General features: G+C 40.5%; 1 protein-coding gene across 3 annotated transcripts in view; it reads left to right on the top strand.

Moving 5' to 3' along the window:
- Window positions 1–24512, top strand: part of naaladl2 (N-acetylated alpha-linked acidic dipeptidase like 2) — a 253431-nt gene that overhangs the window by 221264 nt on the left and 7655 nt on the right. For all 3 annotated transcript variants that reach the window (XM_028586730.1, XM_028586732.1, XM_028586731.1), the window contains one exon: window positions 12177–12375. In XM_028586730.1, coding sequence (XP_028442531.1) covers window positions 12177–12375 — 199 coding nt within the window. The remainder of the gene's footprint in view (window positions 1–12176; window positions 12376–24512) is intronic.

Below are 24512 nucleotides of genomic sequence, written 5' to 3'. Positions count from 1 at the left end.
TGTGGTACAGAGCATCGTACTGTGATGTTGAAAAATAATCTCAAGTTTTCTGGTGATGGCATTTCATTTGGCTGAGCTATGATAAAGTTTGTGTTTGGTAGCTAGCTAGGAAAATGTCTTTGGTCGTAAAATGCGCAAACTTTAACATTGCAAAATTTTGGTCATGTCCATCTGAAGATGCTACGTACCAGTTTCTTGCAGATCAGACACTACGCACTATAGCTTTAAGCCCTATTTTATTACCTGGTGACCTCTTGTCATTTGTAATAATAAGGATGTTGTCTGTAATTTGTCAAACGACCTAACATATTTCGCCGAACACCAAGGTCCTGTGATAGCATTAGTCCTGTGCAAATCGACAATGTCTGTGATTTGGCAGGTCGTATGTCATTTTTTCAAGGTTTTTGTTTCCTGTGCGCCTTTCCATCCCTCTCGCAAAGACGGATATGAGATCGCCGAGGGCTGCGGACGCAGCCTTTCGTGGCCAACCTAGTCTGGACAACTGCCAAATTCAAGTAAAAGCAGGCTTCGCTTATCCTGTGCGAATGCACCACACGGAACTCAGATGTAGAGGGGTAATTATTAAATTACACAAGGTCCCCAGATGATACTAATGTCGTGCGGATAGGGCTTTAGTTAATTCAATTAACTAGTTACCCTAGCTGGTCTTCCAAGATCGCAGGTTACAGGATGCATCCAAATGCCAACTAAAGCTAATTCAGAATGACGCTTCAGCAGCCTGACCCAGTCAAGTAGGTCTCCAGTTTTTTTATTTTTTTTTTATTTTTTTTTATTAAATTGCCATTTGGTTAGTGATGTCCAAATGAAGCTTCATGAACCATTAGTTGTATTTGTTGACAGAACTAATTAGATGGTGCTCTTGGTAAAGGCTAAAAGAATGGCAATTCAGTGTGCTTGCAGAGCGCCGTCTATTGGGTTGAGAATATTTATACAATTCTCCACAAACCTTCATTTGGATCTCACCACTTTTTGTGTAACCTCTAGATGACTCCTTGCTGAGCCACGGTTGACTGGATGTAAAGGTCTGTTAGTGGGACACAATAAACCTACACAAGACTGCTACATGACTGCTGCAGCCTCCTCCTAATAGCTTCAGCGGCCCTTATCTTTTACAGTGTATTTGCACAGAGGGGATCACTTCACAGCCAGTGTGGAAAGTAGGAATTATCACAGTGACCAATAACTCTCCAAAGTAAAAATGGCGTGTGAGTATTTCACTAAGATAGAATTGAAAAGCAGAGGCTGTTTCTTTGTGTTAGCTAGTAGCATGGTTGTTTTGCATGGATGGCATTTGGAATATGCAGTCATGCATATAACATGTATATGGATTTGCATTTCTGTTTGCATTTGCTTAACTAAATTAAGTGCATGAGCAGAGTGAACACAAACACGTCCTATTTAGAACATGCTTTACCCCAATATAGTAGTGTATTTTGTAAACATAAATATATGCTATAACTTATTAATAACATAAGATGTGTTTACAATTTCAGAAGGACAACTGGATGGTAGTTTGTTTACAGCAAGATATTAGTTATGGATTCCCTAATGTGTCTGCATTAGCAAGAAATGTATCCAGCTACATGATGAGTAGAAGAGGCGGGTTTCTCAAAAACATGGTCTGACCTTGACTTTAATAGACATTTTGAAAATGACAGTACTTGCATGAATATAAAGCAGTGAAACACTCATGTCCCTGCTTGTAATCAGTGAAGTAGTGTTGAATAATAAGGTGGTTAAATTATGACAATCAGTGATGGCCAAGGACATAACTATGAACCTTTAACGTATTTAGTACTCTGTGTGCTATCAGTTCATCAACACGTGGAATCCGCAAAAATCATTAAACTCCACTTTATTGTACAAAAAAAGGTAATAGAGTGCATCTACCACTGAAGCATCACAGGCAGAACGCCTTGAGGAGCAGAATCTCGGGTCCCTTTGTGCCCAAGAGGATCTTCATTTATAATGTCAAAGCATCTGCTGCGTGAAATAAAAATGCAATGTTTTTGCTTTCCCCAGTCATATACATAATGCCCCAAAATCAGCTACAGTAAAAAGAGAACTACAGGAGAAATAGAGCTACAAAGACAGATCCAGGCCGTTTGCCATTTCTTTAAACTATTACTTAGAAAAGAATAACATGCAGTCACCTCACTATAGCTCAGACCAGACAAAGTAAAGGGAGTTTTAGAGATAAAGTGAAGTGGAATTGGATATACAAGGTGAGAGACTATAATAAACATAATATGCATCCACACCGTAAAAATAATGGACAAAGTGCCTTAAACCGGCATCTTTCTTTCTCAATTTCACTAAGGGCCACACTGGAAAATGAGAATGACATCAAGGGCCAGACGTGTATAGTTTATTGACATGCTTTTATTTAATTAAAAAACGCGAATATCTTTGACTGTATTATTGCATGTCCTATATAGCCTTCTTGCTTACAGTTTTGTCGACATAGAGCCCTTAAAAAGTCAGCAAACACGTGCCTTAGCCATTATAGAGTTTAGCAACTCAAGCAAAACAATGATTACATTTTTACAAGTAGACCACCACACAGCCAACTCACAACAATCTGTTTCACAGGCCTGAATATGAAAACTCTCTGGTTCTGTGGGAATTTCTGAGTCTCAAAGTCGGCCTAATCAGCCAAATTCTGCTTTGAGTGTTGCATAATATCAGTTTCAAAAACAGTTTTTGGTTTGGTGCATAACTAGGTGGGCCAAAATCTATTGTGAACCTAAACAGAGATGCGGGCCGGATAAAAATTAGCTAGGGGCCGGATTTGGACCACAGGCCTTGAGTTTGACACATGTGCTTTAAACCAATCACAATCGGCTTGGGTGGCGCTAAGTGCCGGACGGAGCCACGGTGCCTCCGCAAAACAGCCTCGGGAATGAACTCGTTTTGGTGGAACATGTGTATGTTCAAAAGTTGTTTTTAGTTGTGCAACAGAAAACTCAGATTGGACAGATAGTCTAGCTAGCTGTCTGGATTTACCCTGCAGAGATCTGAGGAGCAGTTAACCATAGTCCTCATAAATCCACCGGAGTTCAGAATGCCAACACAAAGAAAGCCCAAGGTAACGGACATCTGGCATAAATGAGGGACATTCGGCGGAATTTCCAGCGGCACCTGAACAATCCTGGAAGTGGAACGTCATGTATATAGACTATTCTTTGAGTAGTTTGTAAGTTTTACTGTACTTGTCAACGTGCATTATAAACTTTAGTTTAAAGACTGCTCGTGTTTATTATTCTTTATTTTTATTCTGCTTTTTTTCATCATTTCCCAATGTGACCCCTTATTGTTAAGTACTTTGTGGTGTGCATGGAACTTAATTCACTGACTACCCTCCTAAAATTTGATGATGATTAAGATGCAGCATCAATACTGTATATCTTATGACTAATGAATCATTGAAAACGCACGTGCTATAAATAGCACATTGGTGCGTAATGTGTAAGAATGACAGCTCTGGTGCTGTTTGAAGATCTCTCCGGTGCTAATATGTGAATTGCACTTGTTCTTGGTGGAGCAGAGGTATTCATATGCAAAAACGGGATTAATAGTGTTTCTACATCCATCTATGACTAACTGTGGGAGCAGAAATGAGGCTTGTGTATGTGAGTCACAATAAAACATATATAAAACACAACCACTTTGTATGCACAGCTTTATACAGGTGTATGTAAATTTGACAAAAAAATAATATGTATGCAAATTTACTGTGTTTGTGTTTGTGTTTGTGCGACTTATAGTCATGAATGTACAGTTGCATGTATCTTGGTCCCAGTCTCATTCACAGACCACAGGAGATGTACATTTGTGCTGCGAATGTCTTTTGCAAAGAATTGCAACAGATACATACATACATAAACATAATAACATAAAGCTTAAGTAAGGACAAATGCAAAACAACAACTTATTCATGGTGAGATATATATAGACATGTTATAATACTATATTTATATTATTTTAACTTTTATTCAAAATAAGGCACAGAAGTCATGTATGACTAATTACTGTTACGTTATGTTATGGCAGCCTAGTCTATATCCACGACGTTTCACACGCCGGATGTCACTCTTTCCTGCCGGATGTCCGTTACCTTCTGATTTCTTTTTGTTGGCGTTCTAAACTGAGAATCACCCTGGAGCTCTTTTGTCTCTCTCTCTCTCTTCTCTCGGCCACTGTTATCGCAGAAGGCACATACAAACACACTCACACACGTCCCTGTGTGTCAAAAGTTGTGATGGATTACAACAATCAAACAATATTTCATGAGTCCCAGCTGGCTGCGAGGAGCCAAAGCCATTTAAATTTGTAGGAGAGAACAGATCTCTTTATCTATTTTTGTCCCCACTGTCTTCCCCTCTCCTCTCGGATGAGTCACGCTCCATTTCCAACACACTGTGACACACTCTGATCCACAGAAACACACACACCGAGGTCTGCTGATTAAGACCAGTGTGTCACATGTTATTTGTTCATAGTCTCCGTTTGATAAAAAAAAAAAACTATATGTAATCCTGAAGCTGTTTTCACTTCCTACTACTGTGATCTCAGACAACTCTTCATATTCTCAAAGTAAAACATCTATAGGAAGAAAGCCATTTATATACCAATGCTGAACACGTTAACAGGCCTTACTCTTTCACACCTATTGTTTTTCTAAGTTTTATTGTCATATACACAGTTTCCCTGTACAATGAAATTCTTCCTTTGCTGCCCACAGAATGCCAAACGAACAACATACACTACAAATTACAAAATAAAACAATTTTACAAAATAAAACAATTTTAAAAGGCAACAAGTGAAAATTTGTTAGGTTTCTCTTCTTTTATTTAAAAATTTTTCCCATGTCCCAACAGACCAAGCTTTTAGTTTTTTTTGTGACATTGTTATACATTGTTTCAAATTGCAATGGTGCGAGCACACTAAAGAACTTTACATGACTATACCTATGGGGCGCCAAATGTAAAAATTCAGACACAATTTTATAGCTGATATACGCATGAACCAGAACACGTTTTTTCTCCCATCCCAGGTTGCTGTGTGGACTAGCCAGAACCTCCACAGCAGCACTGTAGAGGAAGGTCTGGCAATGCGAGACTACACATGTACACACTGAGCACTGAGCTAGTGTCGATAGCCTGCCAGAACTTCCTGTAATTGGTCCAAAAGTCTGGACCCTCCAAAAAAATGCTTTTACACTAAACCTGACCATGGCTCAACTTGATCTGGTCCAAGACCACTTCTTTTCATCGCACCAAGGCTATTTGGTCTGGACTGCGGTCCGGAGGAGGATTTACAGCTGTAATTTTGGTTCAGGTCAAACTGAAAAGTTTAAAAGTCCTGACCAAACGAGGTGTGAAAGGGCCCCTAGGAACAAACTGGAAGAAAATGGTCAAGCTGTGCCGTAAGATTACTGATGACATCGCCTTTATGAAATTAGGGTCATCTCAATGGCACAGACTTCTCTCTTGGACTCAACATCCTCTAGGAAAGAAGCACTTTATTAATCCCTCAATGGGGAAATTCAATTTTTACACTATGTTGTTGTGGCATTACACACATAGGCACAAACAGGACCTATTTCTTCTTCTTCCATGATTAATAGTGACAGTATAGGAGATATGGATCTTGTGCTATGTTGTGTATGATATATGTATTTGTGTTGGACTACTGTCTGTAAAGCAAATTGCCCCTTGGGGACATTCAAGTTTGTTTGTTTTTATCTTGAATCGAATCTTCTCATTCAGAATAATCAACCTTATCGCTAAACAGAACGTTAATATTGTACATTTTTGCAAAACCCAGCATAATGACAGCTAGCACTGAAGAGCACGCCTGACCCTCTTATTGCTAAAGCTCTGGTTGCTAATTTAACTGTGAATTGTGCAACATGTGTTTGCCCAAGTGAGGCATCTCAGTGGATAGGAAATTTAAGTTTAGCATTTTGAATGGCAGTGTGTTACATGTGAACACAATAATTTTGTGTTTTGTTTTGGAAAAAGTGTGGTTTTGGTCTGTCCGAGGTTTCTGTCTAAAAGCAAGTTTTTCCTCACCACTCTTTGCAAATTATAGAATGTGGTCTAGATCTACTCTATCTGTAAAATGTCTTGAGTTAACTCTTTTTATTTCATACTATAAATCAAATTGAATTGGTTTAGAGCTGCAATCTGAGTGTACAGTAGGAAATGTGTTTGTAATTTAGAAGAATTGGTCCAGGGGTTTGGTACGTGAGTTGTGGTCATTGTGTCTCAAGTACCAGTATTGTACACAATTGAGAAATATTGTTAGTATATTGTTAGATATTGTTAGTTTAAGCAATCATGTAAACAGCTTACTGTATAAGAGTATTTCTTGACTTGCGCTTTTGAAAAAGCAGTGACATTATTGTGTTCATGGACTGTAAAAGCATCCATTCCTGACTAACTGAATGCTAACCATTTAGAACTCAACACCTGATCATGAGCCTTTGTCCTTATACAGACAGTAACACAACAGCTTTCAGCCTTTCCAAAACAGGCCCACTGGATCCCGCCAGAATTCATGTTATAAAGCCACGAATACAGGCCAATTAACTGTAAATGCAAGGTAATTGATTTGCAGTGCCAAATATACTGTAAAGCAAGCCAGCTTTGTGTTGACAAGCTAATGAGGATAGCATTGTGTGAGTAGCTGGTTTTGTATGCACGCATGTTTGCAGTAAAAGAAAGGTCTGTTTACAAGTGTATGGTTAGTATGAGGGTTGAAAGACACACATTTAAAGAGAGATGGGAAGAAAGCTTTAAATGATGTCCTGAGTTAGTGTTTGTACAAGTGCGTGCGTGCGTGCGTGCGTGCGTGCATGCGTGCCTGTGTGTGGCTGTTTTGGACTTTTATGCAGAAGCATAACTCATGCCCACTGTCCAGCCAGCCAGCTTGAGCATCAATCCCTAATACCCTGATACCTTGATATTTTGAAGGTGTAAGACAATGGACAGTTCAGGGATGGAGGGAGGCTGATATATGATACCTATTATGTTGGGATACTCCAAAATATCCAGATAATATAAGAATAGGACAAAATGTCTACCAACAGCTGTAATATAACAATATTTAGTATTCTCTTTTCTAGTCAGTGCAGTCCCAGTCATCCAATATACACTAATTCAACACAATCTCCTCCTGAGCCTTCTCCATCTAACACAAGTCAATGGATGTAAAAATGGCACAGAAGACACCGCACTAAAACCAGTCAAACAGGATTTGTGGCTGGTAGGCTGTAGGGTTGCAACTATCAATTAGTTTTTTTATTGACGAATATGTCGATTATTTTCTTGATTACAGTTGCATGACAGTTGTTTGGTCTGTAAAATATCAGACATGGTAAAAGATGACGTCCTCAAAATACTTGTTTTGTCCACAACGCAAAGATATTCAGTTTACTGTCACAGAGGAGTGAAGAAACTAGACAAAAAAAAAAAATCACGTTTAAGAAGCTGGAATGAGAGACAACTAATCAATTAATCTTTGCAGCTCTAGTTGGCTGAGTAGCTAATCAAAAACTTCCCACAAGGGTTTCCCTGTTTGTATTTCTTTCACCAATAATAATATATTTTAGTTTATGGTTAGAGAAGCGGAGACTTTTAGCCACTGTCTTCTACTGTTTTGAGAAATCAAGTATTACTTTGTAAATTAATTCTAATATTAGTGTTATCAATAAAAGGAAGGCGCAATGTGGTAGTTTGAACTCCGGCTTTGCAACTTCCACCTGTTTACATCTAGCTGTAGTACGGTAGCCTCGTAGGACACACCTATTCCCACAATATTAGCCATTGCTAACTCCACTGTTCCAGTCCAGCAGATGGCGCGGAAGGTAAACAAAAGGAGCAGTCACTAGCAGGATGGCATGATAGGCTAAACTGTAGGCTGTTTTGTATATGCACTACTGTGTATTTGCATTGCTGTAACTATCAATGTGCCATAGTTGATCTGTGACTGGTATCTACCGGATGGAATAGCAACACGTATTTCGGTGGCTCATTTTGGTGCCACTTAAATGCCTGTGTTCCTCTTTAATGCTCCAAAACGGACTTAAGAGGCAACAGAAACATCACTGCATGTCACCCTAGTTAACACTAACGTTACACTTGGCAGCAGGTAACGTTAGCATACTGTTAGCTAGTAACTGGATTAAACACGATTAAAATGCTGACAGCTAAATGGTGTAAAGGTGTGTCTGTATTTCACTGTAGAGGATTCCAACACCGAGACGTACAACAGTCTTCAGCTAAAGACACAAACTAGCACTTGGTAACACAGAAGGGACTAAATGGTTTGATACTTGAATACCTTGTAAACCTTGTGGTGCATCCAAAGTTATTGTAAAACTCATCTCATCTCTCATCTGTTTTTGTCATTTAATAGCAATTTACTGGTGAAAGAAGTTATTATTGTTAAGTTGTTGTTACTACATTTTTAATAAATCATTTAAATTCCCCCCTTTTTTGTGCTGATCCGAAAATTGATACGATCCGTGACTCAAAAACGTGATTCCGATCCGTACCATAAATCAAGACAAGTACATACTGCATTTTTGTTTAATAGAAATGTTTAATTTTAAATAAACAAATCAAAGCTTTGTTTTTTGTTTTTTATTGGTGAGAAAAGAGTAGCACTGCTGAGCTGTTGAATAGTGTGTTTGCTTTTCTGATCCAATTGTTGAATAAATGTCACAGTCTTCTACAATTGGAGTCAAAGCTTAGTGCACCAAGCTAGACAACATTATTGCTAGTGTGTAAGCAGAAGCCCTCAGTGCCTGGAATCCCACCCAGGTAAATAATCATCAGCTGCCACTGATTACATCTTAATATGCAGAGGTAGGCGACGCTGGATGTACCTGTCAACACAGTGGGCGTTTCTCAATCTGCGTTCTTGTATGGACTTGTAGTGTCCCTGTGAAATGTCACCTTCTGTGGCCAAAGTACTGTCACAGTACACAAGTTTGCATTTCGCCAAGAAGAATTCAAATTCCCAGAAATGTTCTTGACATGCCCATTTTACTGAGGATGCATTGGTTGGTAACTTGTATAAACTTGGCAGCACCCATATCCCAACATTCATTTCGGCATTCAACAAGGGTCGGGTTTCCAGTACGTTAGTCTCACATTGCCAGACCTGGCTAGTCCACACAGCATTTTGGGATGGGAGAAAACCGTGCTCTTGTTTATTGGCATTTCTTTAAACCAATCACAATTGTCTTGGGCGGCGCTAGGCGCCGGACAGAGCAACAGTGCCTCCGCAAAATAGCCTGGGGAAGGAACTTGTTTTGGTGGAACATGTGTACGTTCAAAGGTTGTTTTAGTCATGCAACAGAAAACTTAGATTCAGACAGATAGTCTAGCTAGCTGTCTGGATTTACCCTGCATAGATCTGAGGAGCAGTTAACCATAGTTTTCATAAATCCACCAGAGTTTAAAATTACAAGACAAAGAAAGCGGGAGGTAACGGACACCCGGCGGAATTACCGGTGGAACCTGAACAACAAAGTTTTCAGAGTTGAGAAGCTCCACAAAGTGACGCGATAGTGCGGTAGTGCCTTCCGGGGTTCCTGCTCGGCAGCCAGTCATGCTCAAAGACCCCGCTGTGAGCTGGCGCTCTCACAGAAGACCAGTCTTGTAAATAAAAGGCTTGCATTTCCCCTATGACGGACCATTGGCATATATCACAACACATGTCCATCATAAGAGTAACGGGAACCTGTGGTTACCTGCCTTTTTCTGAGTTAAACTCCATAAGTGCCTTCGGGATTAACGACCTTGCTGGCCGTCTGTCACACTCACACACACAGCCAGAGAGCAACAGGCAGAGACGGGGGAGAGCAGGGCAGAGTGATACCCGTCTCTCTTCGAGAGACTTGTAGAAGTGGTCTGGCCAATCTGATCGCATTCTGCATTCTGTTCTATCCGGTGTCCATTTGAACCCACATTCCATGTGTTTTGCTTATCCAGAAAAGATGTTGTTTGGGGACATAAAGGAACTTTATATAGAATAAAAAAACATTGACTGATTGATTACAAAGAATCCTGTCCTCCTCCAAACATAAAGCCGTATAGAGGAAGACTTTCTGAAAGACTCATCAGACCACATTCATATTTTCATTGCTCAAAGTTTTGTCACCCTGATACCATGTTTTGTGAGGTTGGCCTTGATACATACAGCCAATCCCCAAATGCCCTTCAAGGCATAAAAAGCCCATTGCACAGGTTTGTTGAGACTGTGTCACAGAGATTGTATTAGACCACAATGAGCTTCAACTTGAAACCATTGTCTGTCAGAGATGTTTACAAATCATTTTTTGGAAGTTCAAGTCGAGTCTCAAGTCTTTGAGCTTGAGTACAAGTCAAGTCTCAAGTCTTTGAGGGGCAAGTTCAAGTCGAGTCTCAAGTCTTTTGCCACAAGTCCAAGTCAAGTCTCAAGTCTCTGGCCATCTGATCTGTCCCTAACAGTATTGTATTGTTAAATCTTATGAATTCAAAGCATGTCCTGTAGCTACCATCCATACAGTACAGTATCAAAATCAGTTGTAGGATAACTTTATGGGGTCTACTTAACACATCCCTCTAGCCCTCGGACCTGGTGAAATATTAACCTGTCTGTCACATCATATGGATACAACTATAAAGATACAATTTGCCTGTTCCCAGCATTAGCACAACACTTTGCCATGGTTAGCTTGTTACCACCAGCGCCACACCAGTTACAGAACAACATGCATCTCAGTGTCAGTCCAAATTACGCACAATAAGCAGTTTGAACTCACTGATGTAATGCAATTATTTTCTGTGTTAGTACGCTCAGTGAAACTGTGTCCAGCACAAGGGAGATCCGACTCAGAGAAGGAGAGGTTGGTGAGGCCAGCGTCTCCACGGCAGGTGACAGTGCGCACGGATCCGCTGATGGATGCCTGAGCCTCAGCAACTACGAACTATACAGATACAATGTGCCTGTTCCCAGCATTAGCACAACACTTTGCGATGGTTAGCTTGTTACCTGTGACGATATATATCCTAAATGTAACGTCTCTTTCACATTAGTTTGTGAGTGACTGACCTATGTGAGTGCATTTTGAGATGCCTGATGAAGTCCGACGTTGTTGATCAGGCATCATTTATCTTGGTGCCACACACCTTGCATGTAGCTGTTTGCTTACTGCCACTATTTACAAAGTTATTGAAAGCAAAACTAATGACTTTTTTAATATGTGAATGTGCACACATAAGGCATAACGCATGCATTACGTTGCACATTATGGCAAAGGGCAGGGGACATGCAGCTCGTCATACGTTTCCCCAATATGCGCCAATAAAACAAAATAGAAATACATGAATAAATTGAGATTTAAAAAGAATTAATTGCATGAAAACATGTTGTTGACAAGTCTCAAAGCTCAAGTCTGAAGTCTTTTGGGTCAAGTCTGAGTAAAGTCTGAAGTCTTTTAGATTGAGTCCGAGTAAAGTCTGAAGTCAGCTGTTTGTGCGACTTAAGTGCGACTCGAGTCCAAGTCTCAGACTCGAGTCACCATCTCTGTTGTCTGTTACTTCATCTGTTTTTAATGTGCTAAATGTGCTGGTTTTACTGTAAAGTGTCTTTGAGTAGTAAATAAAATGTATTATTATTATTATTTATTATTCCCTGCAAGCATGCTTATATAGTTAAGTCAACTGGCATGGTGGCCCAGTGGTTAGCACTGTGGCCTCACAGCAAGAAGGTTCTGTGCTTGAATCCAAGTGGTTCCGGGGCCTTTATGTGTGGAGTTTGCATGTTCTCCCCATGTTTGCGTGGGTTTCCTCCGGGTGCTCCGGTTTCCCCCACCATCAAAAACATGTACTAGGTTCTCCAGGCAGTGCCCTTGATCAAGGCACTGGCTCAGATCTGGAGTTGGTCCCCGGGCGCTGTCATTGGCTGCCCACTGCTCCCTTGAGGGATGGGTTAAATGCAGAGAATGAATTTTGCTACATGTACGTGTATGTGACAAATAAAGTACCTTTACCTTACCTTTACCTTAACTACTATTTCTGGAACAGACAATGACACACCTTAAAGTTAAGGTCAGTTTTTTCACATGCTGTTTCTGTTGTCTTTTCTCTGTGTGTAGATAGGAGTGTGGTAACTCAGTCCCTGCTGTCCTCAGCCTCCTCTCTGAGAGACCACGCAGCTTTCTTCCAGTCAGAAACGATGCGGCCGGCAAATGATCCCAAAGAGCGCGACCCCTCCCACGTGCGGATGCTAAATGATGTACTCCGTGACCTGGAGAAGAGCTTCATCATCCCACAGACACCGCCTGGAGTGTACAGGTAAGAGACAAGTTACTCTCTCAGATCTGCAACCCAGGAATGCACACACACTCAGTTTGCAAAAAATTTATAATGCAACAAAATCAAGACATCAAGTCTTGAATATAGTTTTTATATAATTATATTTCATCTTCATCCTTCATCAAGTCCCCTGTAGCATTGTTTTTTGATATTCTATTATCAATAGTGCTGTCGAACGATTAAAATATTTAATCACGATTAATCGCGTTAATGTCATAATTAACTTGCAATTAATCGCAATTAATCGCACATTTTTATCTATTCTAAATGTCCCTCGATTTCTTTTTGTCCCATTATTTTTTTCTCATTTTAATGCTCTTATCAACATGGAAAAGTGGATCGGCTTGCTTTGTGCAAATGTTTTTTTTTATTGTAAACAAAATTGGCATATACTGTAGTGTTCAATTTCACACAAACGTTCTCACTTGGAGCAGTCATTCACACTTGGAGCAAATAATCTCTCACACAATGTAACAACAACGTCCATCAATAAAAGGGTGAAAAAAATACTTTGTCACACAAACAGCCCCTTCAACGGTCTTTTCTAACGGTTCAAAACAGGGCGATACAAAATAAAATTACGCACATGTAAGGTAAACAAGGCCTATAGTGCAGTTAAACCATGGCTTAATACTTTTCTAAAGTTTGCTTTGAACATAGCAATCAGGCTACTGCTCTTCATACACTAGAGGCTCATCAACCCAGCCTCTTATTTCAGAAAGAATGAACAGTAACACTTACCAATAAAAGGTAAGCCTACTGCTTCTTTGCTTTGAGCCAGTTACTCAAACAGACAAGCCTGTTGACATTTTCAGACAACAGGGAAGCTTGCTTCTTTTGTACAACATGCCCAGACAGTGAAAACAACCTTTCAGAAGGTACTGATGTGGCCGGTGTTGCTGAGTACTTGCGTGCAAGGCGGGCCATTTCACTGTGTGCCCCTTTATGTGTGGACCACAATTCCTGGGGACAGTCAACCATTTTGGCGTCTCGCGCTCGCCATCCACTCAAAACATAACGTTAGCCTACTACTCTCTGACCGGCTCGCAAGCCCAAACAAGTGTTTCCAGTCTAGCTAGATCCAGTGTGGTGTTGTAGTTTTTCTAATGTTACTAGTTGTTGCAACAGCGTGTGAAAAAAACTACAAAGTTTGCTAGGCCAAAAAGAACGTTAATCTCGCGATAAAAAAATTGACGCCGTTAAAATGACTTTGTGTTAACGCCGTTAATAACGCGTTTAACTAACAGCACTAATTATCAACAGTTCCTTTCTGAATTTTTGTTGTTGATGGAATTAGTCTTATTTTCCATTCACAGTTACTGTAGCACTCAAAGGTAAAAACTGAGCTGACTAAACTTGCAGGCATCCTGAATATTTATCTCAGAAAGTTTTGCCTCCTTCGGCGCACTAATAAAGTGGGTTTCATCCCTCCACCCTTAGCTCAGTTGGTCCTCGTGCCTCTTTATTTATTTGGACAATCTCACTCTCCTCACATTGCTGAGCCTTTGTATTTGTTGGCAGACTCAAATTCCAGCATTACATGATTTACATTGATTTGTCTTGGAAACAAAAACTGTAATGTTCAATATGTCAAATGCATTTCTTCTGTTACAAAACATTTGCATGTTGACTTTTTGCATATATTTCTGTGCCTTCCCTAAGTTTCTTAGTGTGTTAATTCAATTCAATTGTATTCATAGTTTCAAATCATAACAGAATTTATCTTAGGACTCTATTGAAATACAGTAGAGCATCATCAACTGCCAACTGTTACGCCAGAAGCGAGTAGAACAAAAATGGCGGAGAGACTAGAACGACTGATAAGTGTCTGATTGTACGATTCTCTATGACCTCACTGATGAGTGTTATAGAGATATAAATAGAAAGGCTGCTGCGTGGAGAAAAGTTACCCAGGACGTTGACATGTCAGGCCGGTTAAATGTGATATAGCGGTATAATGTCAATAGTTCGATGCTAGCTAACCAATTAGCATTAGCAGGTTTGTTTATCAGTACCATAGCAATGCTAAATTCCGCTGGAATTGTGGGATAGGAACCATCCGTAGCCTTAGTGTTAATTTCGTCAGACGAGACGAGACTAAATATGTTCGTCAACGACCTTTTTTTCCATGACTAAGACGAGACAATGACAAGACTGCACCAATGTCCAAAAACGCTGACTAAGACTAAATTAACGTGCATTATTGTTGACGAAAAAAGACGAGGCTAAAATGTTTTGCATAAAATAAAAACTAACATAAAATCGCTCTTTATTTTCGTCTACAATTGTCTCTAGTTTTATATAGAATATTCAGCTGTTACCCGGTGCTACGGCACCGACAGGTGCCCTAACGACCGGTATCTACCGGACCGAATAGCCTGCGCTTCTCTCTGATGCTCCTAAACGGACGTTAGAGTCAACCGAAACATTGCTGCACGGGGCGCTAGTTAACACTACACTTGGCAGCAGGTAACGTTAGCCTACCGTTAGCTAGCAGTTGGATTTAACACAGTTAAAATGCTGACAACTAAACGGTGTAAAGGTTTGTCTCTATTTCCAACACGAGACGTACGACAGTCTGCAGCTGCCGTTGTCTGAAAAACAACACAGATGTTGCGTTCACTTGAAATACGCCTCGCCAGCTTTGTGCTGCATTTGCACTTATTTTATTGTAAAATATACTTTCCCCATGCAGTGGTTGTTTTTGTCGTTTACTGGTGAAATAAGGAAGAGGCTCAATATTTATATAACGTTATAGCATTTATTTATTTTTTATAACTATTTGACTGAAATTGTTATCAGAAATAATTTATTTAAAAAAAGACTAAAATGTTTTGACTAAAACTTGACTAAAATGGCGAGACTTTTAGTCGACTAAAACTTGACTAAGATACCTTGGGTTCTCTTTTGACTAAAACTAGACTAAAATGACAAGACTTTTAGTTGACTAAAACTTGACTAACAAAAATTTTTGGCACAAGACTAAGACTAAGACTAAATTAAAAGTAGGTGACAAAATTAACACTACGTAGCCTGTTGCAAGAGTTAAATTTTTTGAACGCATCTGGTTGACCAACTGACGATTTTTTTCACACCACACTCATTCGGATCCATTCGCATGCGGTCTGCAAATCTCCATAGGAAATGAATGACTTCCGTGTCGGAGCTGATTTCAAGTGCCAGTGGGAAGGCGGCGTTAATCAGTGGAATGACATGAATCCATTGGTAGGAATGTGTGTGGTATGGTTGTATTGTGTGTGTGTGTGTGTGTGTGTGTGTGTGTGTGTGTGTGTGTGTGTGTGTGTGTGTGTGTGTGTGCGCACGCGCTTGTGTATACAAAAATTTCCTCTAAAAACTTTGCTCTATAGCACCATTAGTGGTCAAAAAGTCCACAGGAAACCTTTGATGGCAGGCATACAGAAACATAGATTATATTGCATAGACTACACCAATAACTTTCACCTGTAGTCATTCAAAATTGATATTAGTTAAAGACTACATTGATACTGAGGAGGGAACGGCCAGTGTAATGGAATATTGTCTTGACCATCTCTGTGACTGTCACGTCATGACACGGACTGCTTTGCTTTAGCAAGTGGTTTAATGGTATCTAACTTAAAGGTATAATATGCTGTATTTTACAAAAAAAAAGTATAGATTTAAACAAAAATAATCCCTCTCAATCATCACTTGACCCTCTAGAATTGTGTTGTGGTGTCCGCAGAGACCCTGCCCTCTGTCTGTATTTTCTACATTTTCTTCTGCCGGTTGTGCAGCCCTTTCTCATTCCCAGGTCAGCGGCTTTTGTCTCATACTGACTCACAAGTTTAACCGTCTCACACACACACACACACACACACACACACACACACACACACACACACACACACACACAGGATGAAGCTTTCCATTTACACAAAATCTGGCAATGCGGCACCCTTCTGCCAAAGTGTAGATTTCTTTATTTGTGCTTTAGAACGTAACCACTGTGAAACAATCAGAAAATTATGTTTTATTCCTCTTTATTCCTGTTTCTTCTTTGCTGTGTGTTTACTAACAGTAAACAATACTTATTACACATTATACCTTTAATGTTAAACGGGTGTCTTTTTATTTCTGTCATGGTACAGCTCTGCAGTGACACCTAAAGATCAAATCTAACGAACGCACACTGACTCCTGAACAGGTGACATTTATCAGGCTGAAATGAGCAATTTAGAAGAAATCCATCTTGGAACCCTCGTAATAGCAAACATTGTGGAAACATTGTTTTTTTCTTTTCTTTTTTCTTGTCATATGTCTGACTTACCATCTAATGCTGCATTTCCACTGCATAGTACGGCACAACTGAGCTAGACTTGCTCTTTTTTTCGGTTTTAGATAAGCAAAAGTTTTAGATAGTACCTGGTAACTGGTACTATTTTTGGTACCACCTTAGTCAAGATTCCAAGCGAGCTAAGCCATTACTAGAAGTTGGAGTTGAAATTCTGCACACCACTGATTGGTCAGAGAGAATCGTCACTGGCACAACACGGGACATCCTGCACAACATAGCCGAGCTACTTTCAACAGCAACTGAAAATCTCTCAGATTCAAAAAAGCCCGTTAATAGAGATGTTCCGATACCATTTTTTCCTTCCTGAAACCAATTCCATTACCTGAACTTGCGTATCGGCCGATACAGAGTACCGATCTGATAGCACTGGCTCTCCTCAGGGCTGTGTCCCCATTGCTTTACATTCTTTACACCAATGACTGTAGAAGCCAGCGAGGGGACAGGCACATTCTGAAGTTTGCTGATGACACAGCCATCATTAGCCTGCTCCGTAAAGATGAATCTGAGAATGGGCCAGTGGTAGATGAGTTTGCCCAATGGTGTGATGAGGACTTTCTCCAGGTAAACGCCACAAAAACCAAGGATATGGTCATTGATTTTAGGAAAGTATCCCTCTCACCATCTAAGACTTTCATTAAGGGAACTGGAATTGAGTTTGTTGAACAGTACAAGTATCTGGTAACCGTCATTGATTAAAAACCTGAAGTTTGATGTGATTTGTGATGCAACCTGTAAGAAGGGACAGCCACATTTGTACTTCCTTAGGAAGTTAAACACTTTTAATGTAGATAGGAAAATGATGTCTTTTATTGAATTGGTTCTTACTTTTGCCATGATTGCTTGGTATGGTAACCTGAACATCAGGGACAAAAAACACCTCAGCCATATTGTAAAGGTGGCTGGCAAAATGATAGGTTTTCCACAGTCCCCCTTGATGGCTATCTTTGACTAGCAAGTACTCCGCAAGGCCCGGTCTATATTAGACTGCATAAACCACCATCTTCACTCTGTGTTCGTAATACTTCCCTCAGGTTGCAGATTTAGAGTACGTCGGTTTAAGAGCAATAGGAGTAAAAACTCCTTTGTCCCATGTGCAATAACTCCCATTTAAGTTTCCCATTTGGGATATTAAATTGACTGAACTGAATTGAACTGAAGTGTGTTAAAAAAATACATAAACATACTGCATATATGTTTTAACAGCTGTATCCTACTATCCCTGTATGGATGTGATAGGATTGCTATCATTGTTGTATGGTCTGGTTTAGGTTAAACTCTTTGTGAAAAATGAATAAATACAAACAATGAATGTCATGGAACTTTATTTTAATATCCAGTTTGACAGTCAGTCATAACGAAAAAAGAACATAAATAAACTACTTTAAAGTAGATTTTCTTCAGGGCTAAATTACATGGTATACCATACCGATACCAGCATTTTAGGCAGTATCAGATGCTTTTCCGATACTGGTTTGTATCCGAACATCTCTAGCCGTAAAACTACACAGTACAGTTCATACACTATGCCGTACAATTGACCGAGTGCAGACATTGTTGCCGATGAAAGGATCCAGCGAAGGTCGCTGAGGGGGTACTATCCGTGGTGGAAAACCAAATAAAGGAAAGCACTTGACACCAAAAGTGAGTTGAGTCAAGCTGAGCCGAACCATGAAGTGAAAATTAGGCATAAAGGACAAATGAACCTTGAACAGATACTTTGTTGAAAAGTGTTATAAAGTTAAAGTTAAAGTATTAGTCTCCTCAGGGTCTTGGTTAAACACTTAACAGTATATTGTGTTTTATTGGAGGTCAAGCAGTAACATGATTAGAAGTGATTGCTGGAATACGATGATGAAAAATGGCAAGAAAGAAATATTTTTTAGAGTGATTCGTCTTGATGAAGTGACATGCCACTGGTGACATTGAAGGCACATGACTTTATGTGGTGGTGAGTGGTTTCTATAAGGCATATTCTGTTAGGTTCTGAATTGAGCATTATTCCACTGTATTGTCTTAAGACAGTTTGGTCAGTTTTTGATTGCCTAAATCAAGGAGAGTTAAGAGACGACACGGTGCAGGGGTGTCAAACTCAATTTCACTAAGGTCCACACTGGAAAATCAGAATCCCATTAAGGGCCAGACGTGCTTTTATTTATATTGTCTCGTATAGACTTCCCACAGTTTGGTCGAAATAAAGCCCTAAAAAAGTCAGCACCAAAGTTCATTAGCCATCATAGAGTTTAGCAAATCAAGCAAATCAATGATTCAATTTACAATTGATACATTACACTCTGCTTCGAATGTCACACAATTACAGTTTGAAAAACAGTTTGAAAAACAGTTTGAAAAACAGTTTGAAAAACAGTTTCCCGCGGGCCTTGAGTTTGACACGTGACATTGCAAGTTCTTAGCAACACCATCCAGTGTGCGGCCGCTGCCTGCTGCTCAACCCGTACTCTTATTTCAATACAAACACAGGCTAATCAGAAAGCACTAAGGGGGAAGAGAGAGAGAGAGAGAGAGAGAGAGAGAGAGAGAGAGAGAGATGCACGCAGTTGGATGCTGTCCTCATCTCCTACTTCAATGCCTAACAAATCTATCTCTTTCTCTCCCGTCTTTCACTGGTTGAAGCCTGAAAATACTGTAAAACAAATTAATAGCATAACTAATTCCACTGGTCGGACTGTTGAGCTCTGTTTCAGACTGATACCTCCGGTTCAGGCTGGTCCTCATCCTCAACGCGTGCCTTTTTCAGTCGCGGAAAATACTTTTCAATACTCATCTGGATTGAAGCAGCAAACATTCAGTGTAAGAGTAAAAAATAACATAACATTATTTATAATACGTTTATTTGATTCACAGCTGCTACATATAGTGTTTTGACTTGACAACCCAACTGCATTTTACCGCAGACTTGCAACTAGTTAACTTTCTAAAGCGGGCACAATCGCTTGTTTGCAATGTGATTGTGAATGTGTGATTGTGTAAAGGTGTTCACGATGATAGATACCAACCTTTTGTGAACTTGTAAATTTTGCCAGCTGTCTTCTCTCCTTGATGGAGACAGACGCTGTGTGCGCAGTGGGATCGATGGTGTTTTAAGCCTCCAACGTCTCCTTACAGGCACTAACCCTCAACGTAACCTTAAACATAACCATTGCCGCGGTGCCTGGAAGGTGACGTTTGGGGGCTTAAAAAAACCCAATACCGCACAGTGGGAGGAGCTGTGTGTGTGTGTGTGTATATGAGCGAGACACAGGTGACAGAGAGATGGAGGAGAGCAGAGAAAGGAAATGCAGAAGAACGTATTTTAAATAGAGTTTAAAAATAATAACGAAACGCAATGTGCGGCGGCCGGTGTTGATAATGAGGCGGACCGCCACACAATGGTCTATGTGTGGGAAACACTGGGTGAAATAAGCTGCTGCCTAGCAGGTAAAACACGTTATTAAAACACAATGTACTAGATAGCTAGAAATGATGCTACATGTCTACCACTTCGAAAGTTTGTTTAGATCAGGGGTCGGCAACCTTAGGCACGCGTGCCACCATGGGCACGCGGGACCTTAACCAATGGCACGCTGGCAATATGTGTGCAAGAGAGTTATTGATGTGTTGAAATCATGGTTGAAATGCTGACGCACTCTCTCATCCGCATGCCAAATTACATCTTTCACAGTTCCGCGACCTCATAGGTGCCGATACCGTGGGAGCTCGAGCACCCACGGAAAATACTGAGCACCCACGTGTGCCAGACTCCCAGTTCATTTTTACATTCATTTAATATAAAACATTGCAGGTGGTGCTTAGTGGAGCGTCTGTCATAGAGTGATTGGTCATGGCGGTGGCATTGATTTATAATTTCCCACGAAGCTGATTAAACTTCTCATCCCCAATCCTATCTCTATCTGTGAGATGTGGCGCTGTCCTGAGTTGAAAGATAGGCTACTTTACGGCTTTAGTATGGCGTGTGTGTTCGTGTCGGCCGCTGTCCATTTCCTAAGGTTCTGAAATGCAAACATTTTTGACTTTTTTTTTTTTTTTAAAGGGTGTGCGCGTGTGAGCACCCACAGAAGAAAACATAAATCGGCGCCTGTGCGCAACCTATTATTACTGTTATTTACGGTAGTTTGATAGACTCATATCTCTGACTGGGAACAATACAAAGAGGATTACCAACGGCCGCTGGGGCAGATGAACTAACGTCTTGTTACTGTAAGTAGGCTACAATTAAACCTTCGTGAGTTAAAAGTCAATACTTATCAGTGCACTCATCTGTGTAGACCGGCATAAACATGCAGGAGGCGATATTTCAATCTGCTCTGTCTGCTCACTAAACTCTTGTCCACCGCGCTGTTTTACGCAAACACAGCTTTATACTCTGCAAATAGCACATTTTTACAAAACAAGCTAAAACAAAAGCTGTCGGTTTGTAGTCTGTTTATCTTAGTTTGCAGGGAATCTTGAAATTTGGACAAATTCTTATAAACTTAACCTCTCTGAAGAAACCATCCTCTCCGCTGGAGCGGCAAATATGGACGCATTATAAGACCAAAACAAATACATGTGGCTACTTAATATGCATGTGAATGACGCAATCGTTATGTTCATGTTGATAATGATGCTGGTTGTGTTATTATTTTGCCACAGCATCGTTTCATTGAAAATGAGGCATACAGGACCTGCTTATCAGTCCATTCGTCATTAAAGCTGGGCTTTTCCACTTCAACTTTTCCTCAGGCACTTTGACAGTGATAGTTTTGTCAGCCCATTTTCCACCAATCAGGACTGCATACTAAAACCATGTTTCCATAATCATAATAATAATATACAATAATAATAATAATAATACTTACAAGGTCCTGATTATGAGAAATACATGTTATCAAATGTTGCTATGGAATAAAATTACAGATTCCCTGGATATTACATTTTGATGTGATGTCATAATAAAACTTAATGTTAACATGGCACACTAATAAACAAGAAATTTTGAAAAGGGCACTTCATATCAAAAAGGTTGCCGACCCCTGGTTTAGATCCTGTGAAACTGCCGTTTCGGTACTCTATTCAAAATTCCAAAATAAAAAGACGTATTAACAGGAACTGGAAGGCAGGACTTAGGTTGTTTGTTTTGGTCGAATCTGTAGCTTTGTGTAGCCGGTGGTCTACAGGTGGTCTACAAAATTTCCCGGTAGATTCTTTGGTGCCACTCCGCTCCTGGCTGTCTGTACATTGTGAACAGGAACTATAGCCCATGAGGTGTAGATAGTTTGAGGTTTGATATTCCAACACTATTCCCGAGTGCCCACTGTCCCCAGTTCCCGAGTACCCACTGCTCCCTGTCCCCTAGTGCCCACTGTCCCCAATCCCCTAGTGCCCATTGTCCCCAGTTCCCGAGCGCCCACAGTCCCTCGATCCCCAAGTACCACTGCCCTCAGTTCCCTAAGTTTCATGGTCCTCAGTTTTTGCCCCATTGACTCTCTGCCTCCCCTGGGCCCTCTCCGCCCTCCTTGGGCCGTTTTGTTTTCTTGGACATTTTTATGTCCCGACAGAAATAAACACATACCGATAGTAGCTTTGCATTACACCCATTACTTGACGTAGAAAAAAACCTCACCCAAATACAAAACAACAAGAAAGCATACTAGCTCTCTCCTACAAGTCAAATGTGGAAGGGGGTTAGTTGGCGTGGCCCAACATCCTCTCAAAGGTCTGGGTAGAATCTGAGGTGAGGTAACACCCTCTCTGTCCAACTTCCTATGACTTGGGAGGAAAAGGGGAAGGACAAAGGTGCCATGAAAATGATAATAATTCTTAAAACCTACAAATTTAGTCCCTGCAAAAAGGAAAAATACATAACCAGGCCCCTTTTCTGGATCCCTCTGCCTGCCCTAATAACTTTCACACAGTCCCTAAATCACTTGCAGTAATGCTATAATGTGGAAGCCATGATATAAATCCCCTTGTCAGCCATCTATCTTGCATTGGGTGCATCCACTTATTTTTCAACTTGTTCTACATATGGAGCAGAACAGCAGTAATGTAACATAAAACTTGAGCGTCACAGTGAACACATATTTATTCCTTCTGACAAAAACAGGGAAAAGGGGAATAATTTACACACAACAGTGTCTGAATTCTTTCCAGCTTTTCAGGGCAGAGTAGCAGTAATTCATTGGCTCTGCACAGTGCATGTACGTACAAGAAATTGAGAGCTCCAGATAAGTTGGGGAAGTTATTTTAGTCAAACTTTCCAGCTAAAGAAAAAACACAATAAATCATATCAAATCACATTTAGTTGGAGGACAGCTGACCTTGACTGATAAGTGTCCAACTTGGTTTGACCACGGAGATGCGAGTGACGGCGAACTTGACCACAGTCTGTTTCTGTGAGAGAAACATTGCAAGCTGCTACAGTTTATAGAAGATTGCAAAGCACACCTGACTATAGGAGCTGTTTAGCTCAGACTTGCCGAGTACCCATACAGTAGTTGGTGTGGTTCGAGGTCGGATCACGTCCTCACCACAAACGAACCGCTCCAGATTTCGATTGAAAGGGTACGGAGACCACCTCAGTGAGGAGGTCTCGGTGTGCTTGTTTGGTCAGCTTTTTTTTTTTTGCACATCCGAGTGCGATTGCTGCATTCACACCTGCCCTAACGAACCGCACCAAGGGGGAAAACTGTAGTGGGATTCAACCGAACTAAACGAGGCAGGTGTGAAAGCCCAGTTAGACCACATCGGGTCATTCATAGGTCACACGTCAGATATATCCACAAGCCGGATGTCACTCTTTTCGGCCAGATGTCTGTTACCTCCTTTGTGTTGTAATCAGGGCTTTAAATTGACACCCGCTAACCTGCCAAATCCGTGTTAGAATTCATTTTGGCGGGTAACATTCTAAAGTTACTAGCCAATTTGGCCTGTGAAGAATGAAGCAAATAACTCTGGTTGTAATTTTAAACTCGGTGGATTCATGAGGACTATATACATGTATATATATATATATATATATATACTGCTCCTCAGATCTCTGCAGGGTAAATTCAGACAGCTAACTAGACTATCTGTCCAATCTGAGTTTTCTGTTGCACGACTAAAACAACCTTTGAACGTACATGTTCCACCAAAACAAGTTCCTTTTCAAGGCTATTTTGTAGAGGCACTGTGGCACCATCCGTCACTTAGCACCGCCCAAGACGATTGTGATTAGTTTAAAGAAATGCAAATTAATCACAGCACGTTTATCTCTCATCCCGGAATGCTGTGTGGACTAGCCAGACCCTCCTCCGCAGCGCTGTGGAGGAAGGTCTGGCAATACCAGTCTTTGATAACCAAACCTATTGATGTATGACTGTCTCAGAGAGTCTAGGCAGCTGCATTATAAGGGATTGTTTTTTTCTCGGACTGTCTCCTTTTGGAGGTCTGTGGAAACAGGCTAAAGGGACCCGCCACTCTTCAGCATACTTCCCAGAACTAGGCTTTAGGTGAGAATATTTTGTTTTGGCACTATCAATATCTTGGCATAGCACAAACTTGACAGCTTGGGGATATATACAGTATGCATCTGGAAGAAGGCACGAACCCTCAGAGTTGAGGATGCCACTGCATGCTAACACATCCTGCTTAAACTGTACTGTCTAAATCAAGATGATTAAACGTTTATGTGTAAGTCACCAAAGTCTATTGAACCTTCATGTATACAAAAGTTAAGCTGCTTCTGAGTTTTTACTTAATAGTAACGACACCTCTGTTCTATTTGATTTTAGCATCTCAC

Source organism: Perca flavescens, chromosome 9, assembly GCF_004354835.1.
Source record: "Perca flavescens isolate YP-PL-M2 chromosome 9, PFLA_1.0, whole genome shotgun sequence".
Classification (NCBI taxonomy): domain Eukaryota; kingdom Metazoa; phylum Chordata; class Actinopteri; order Perciformes; family Percidae; genus Perca; species Perca flavescens.
This window is presented reverse-complemented; position numbering and strand designations above follow the sequence as displayed.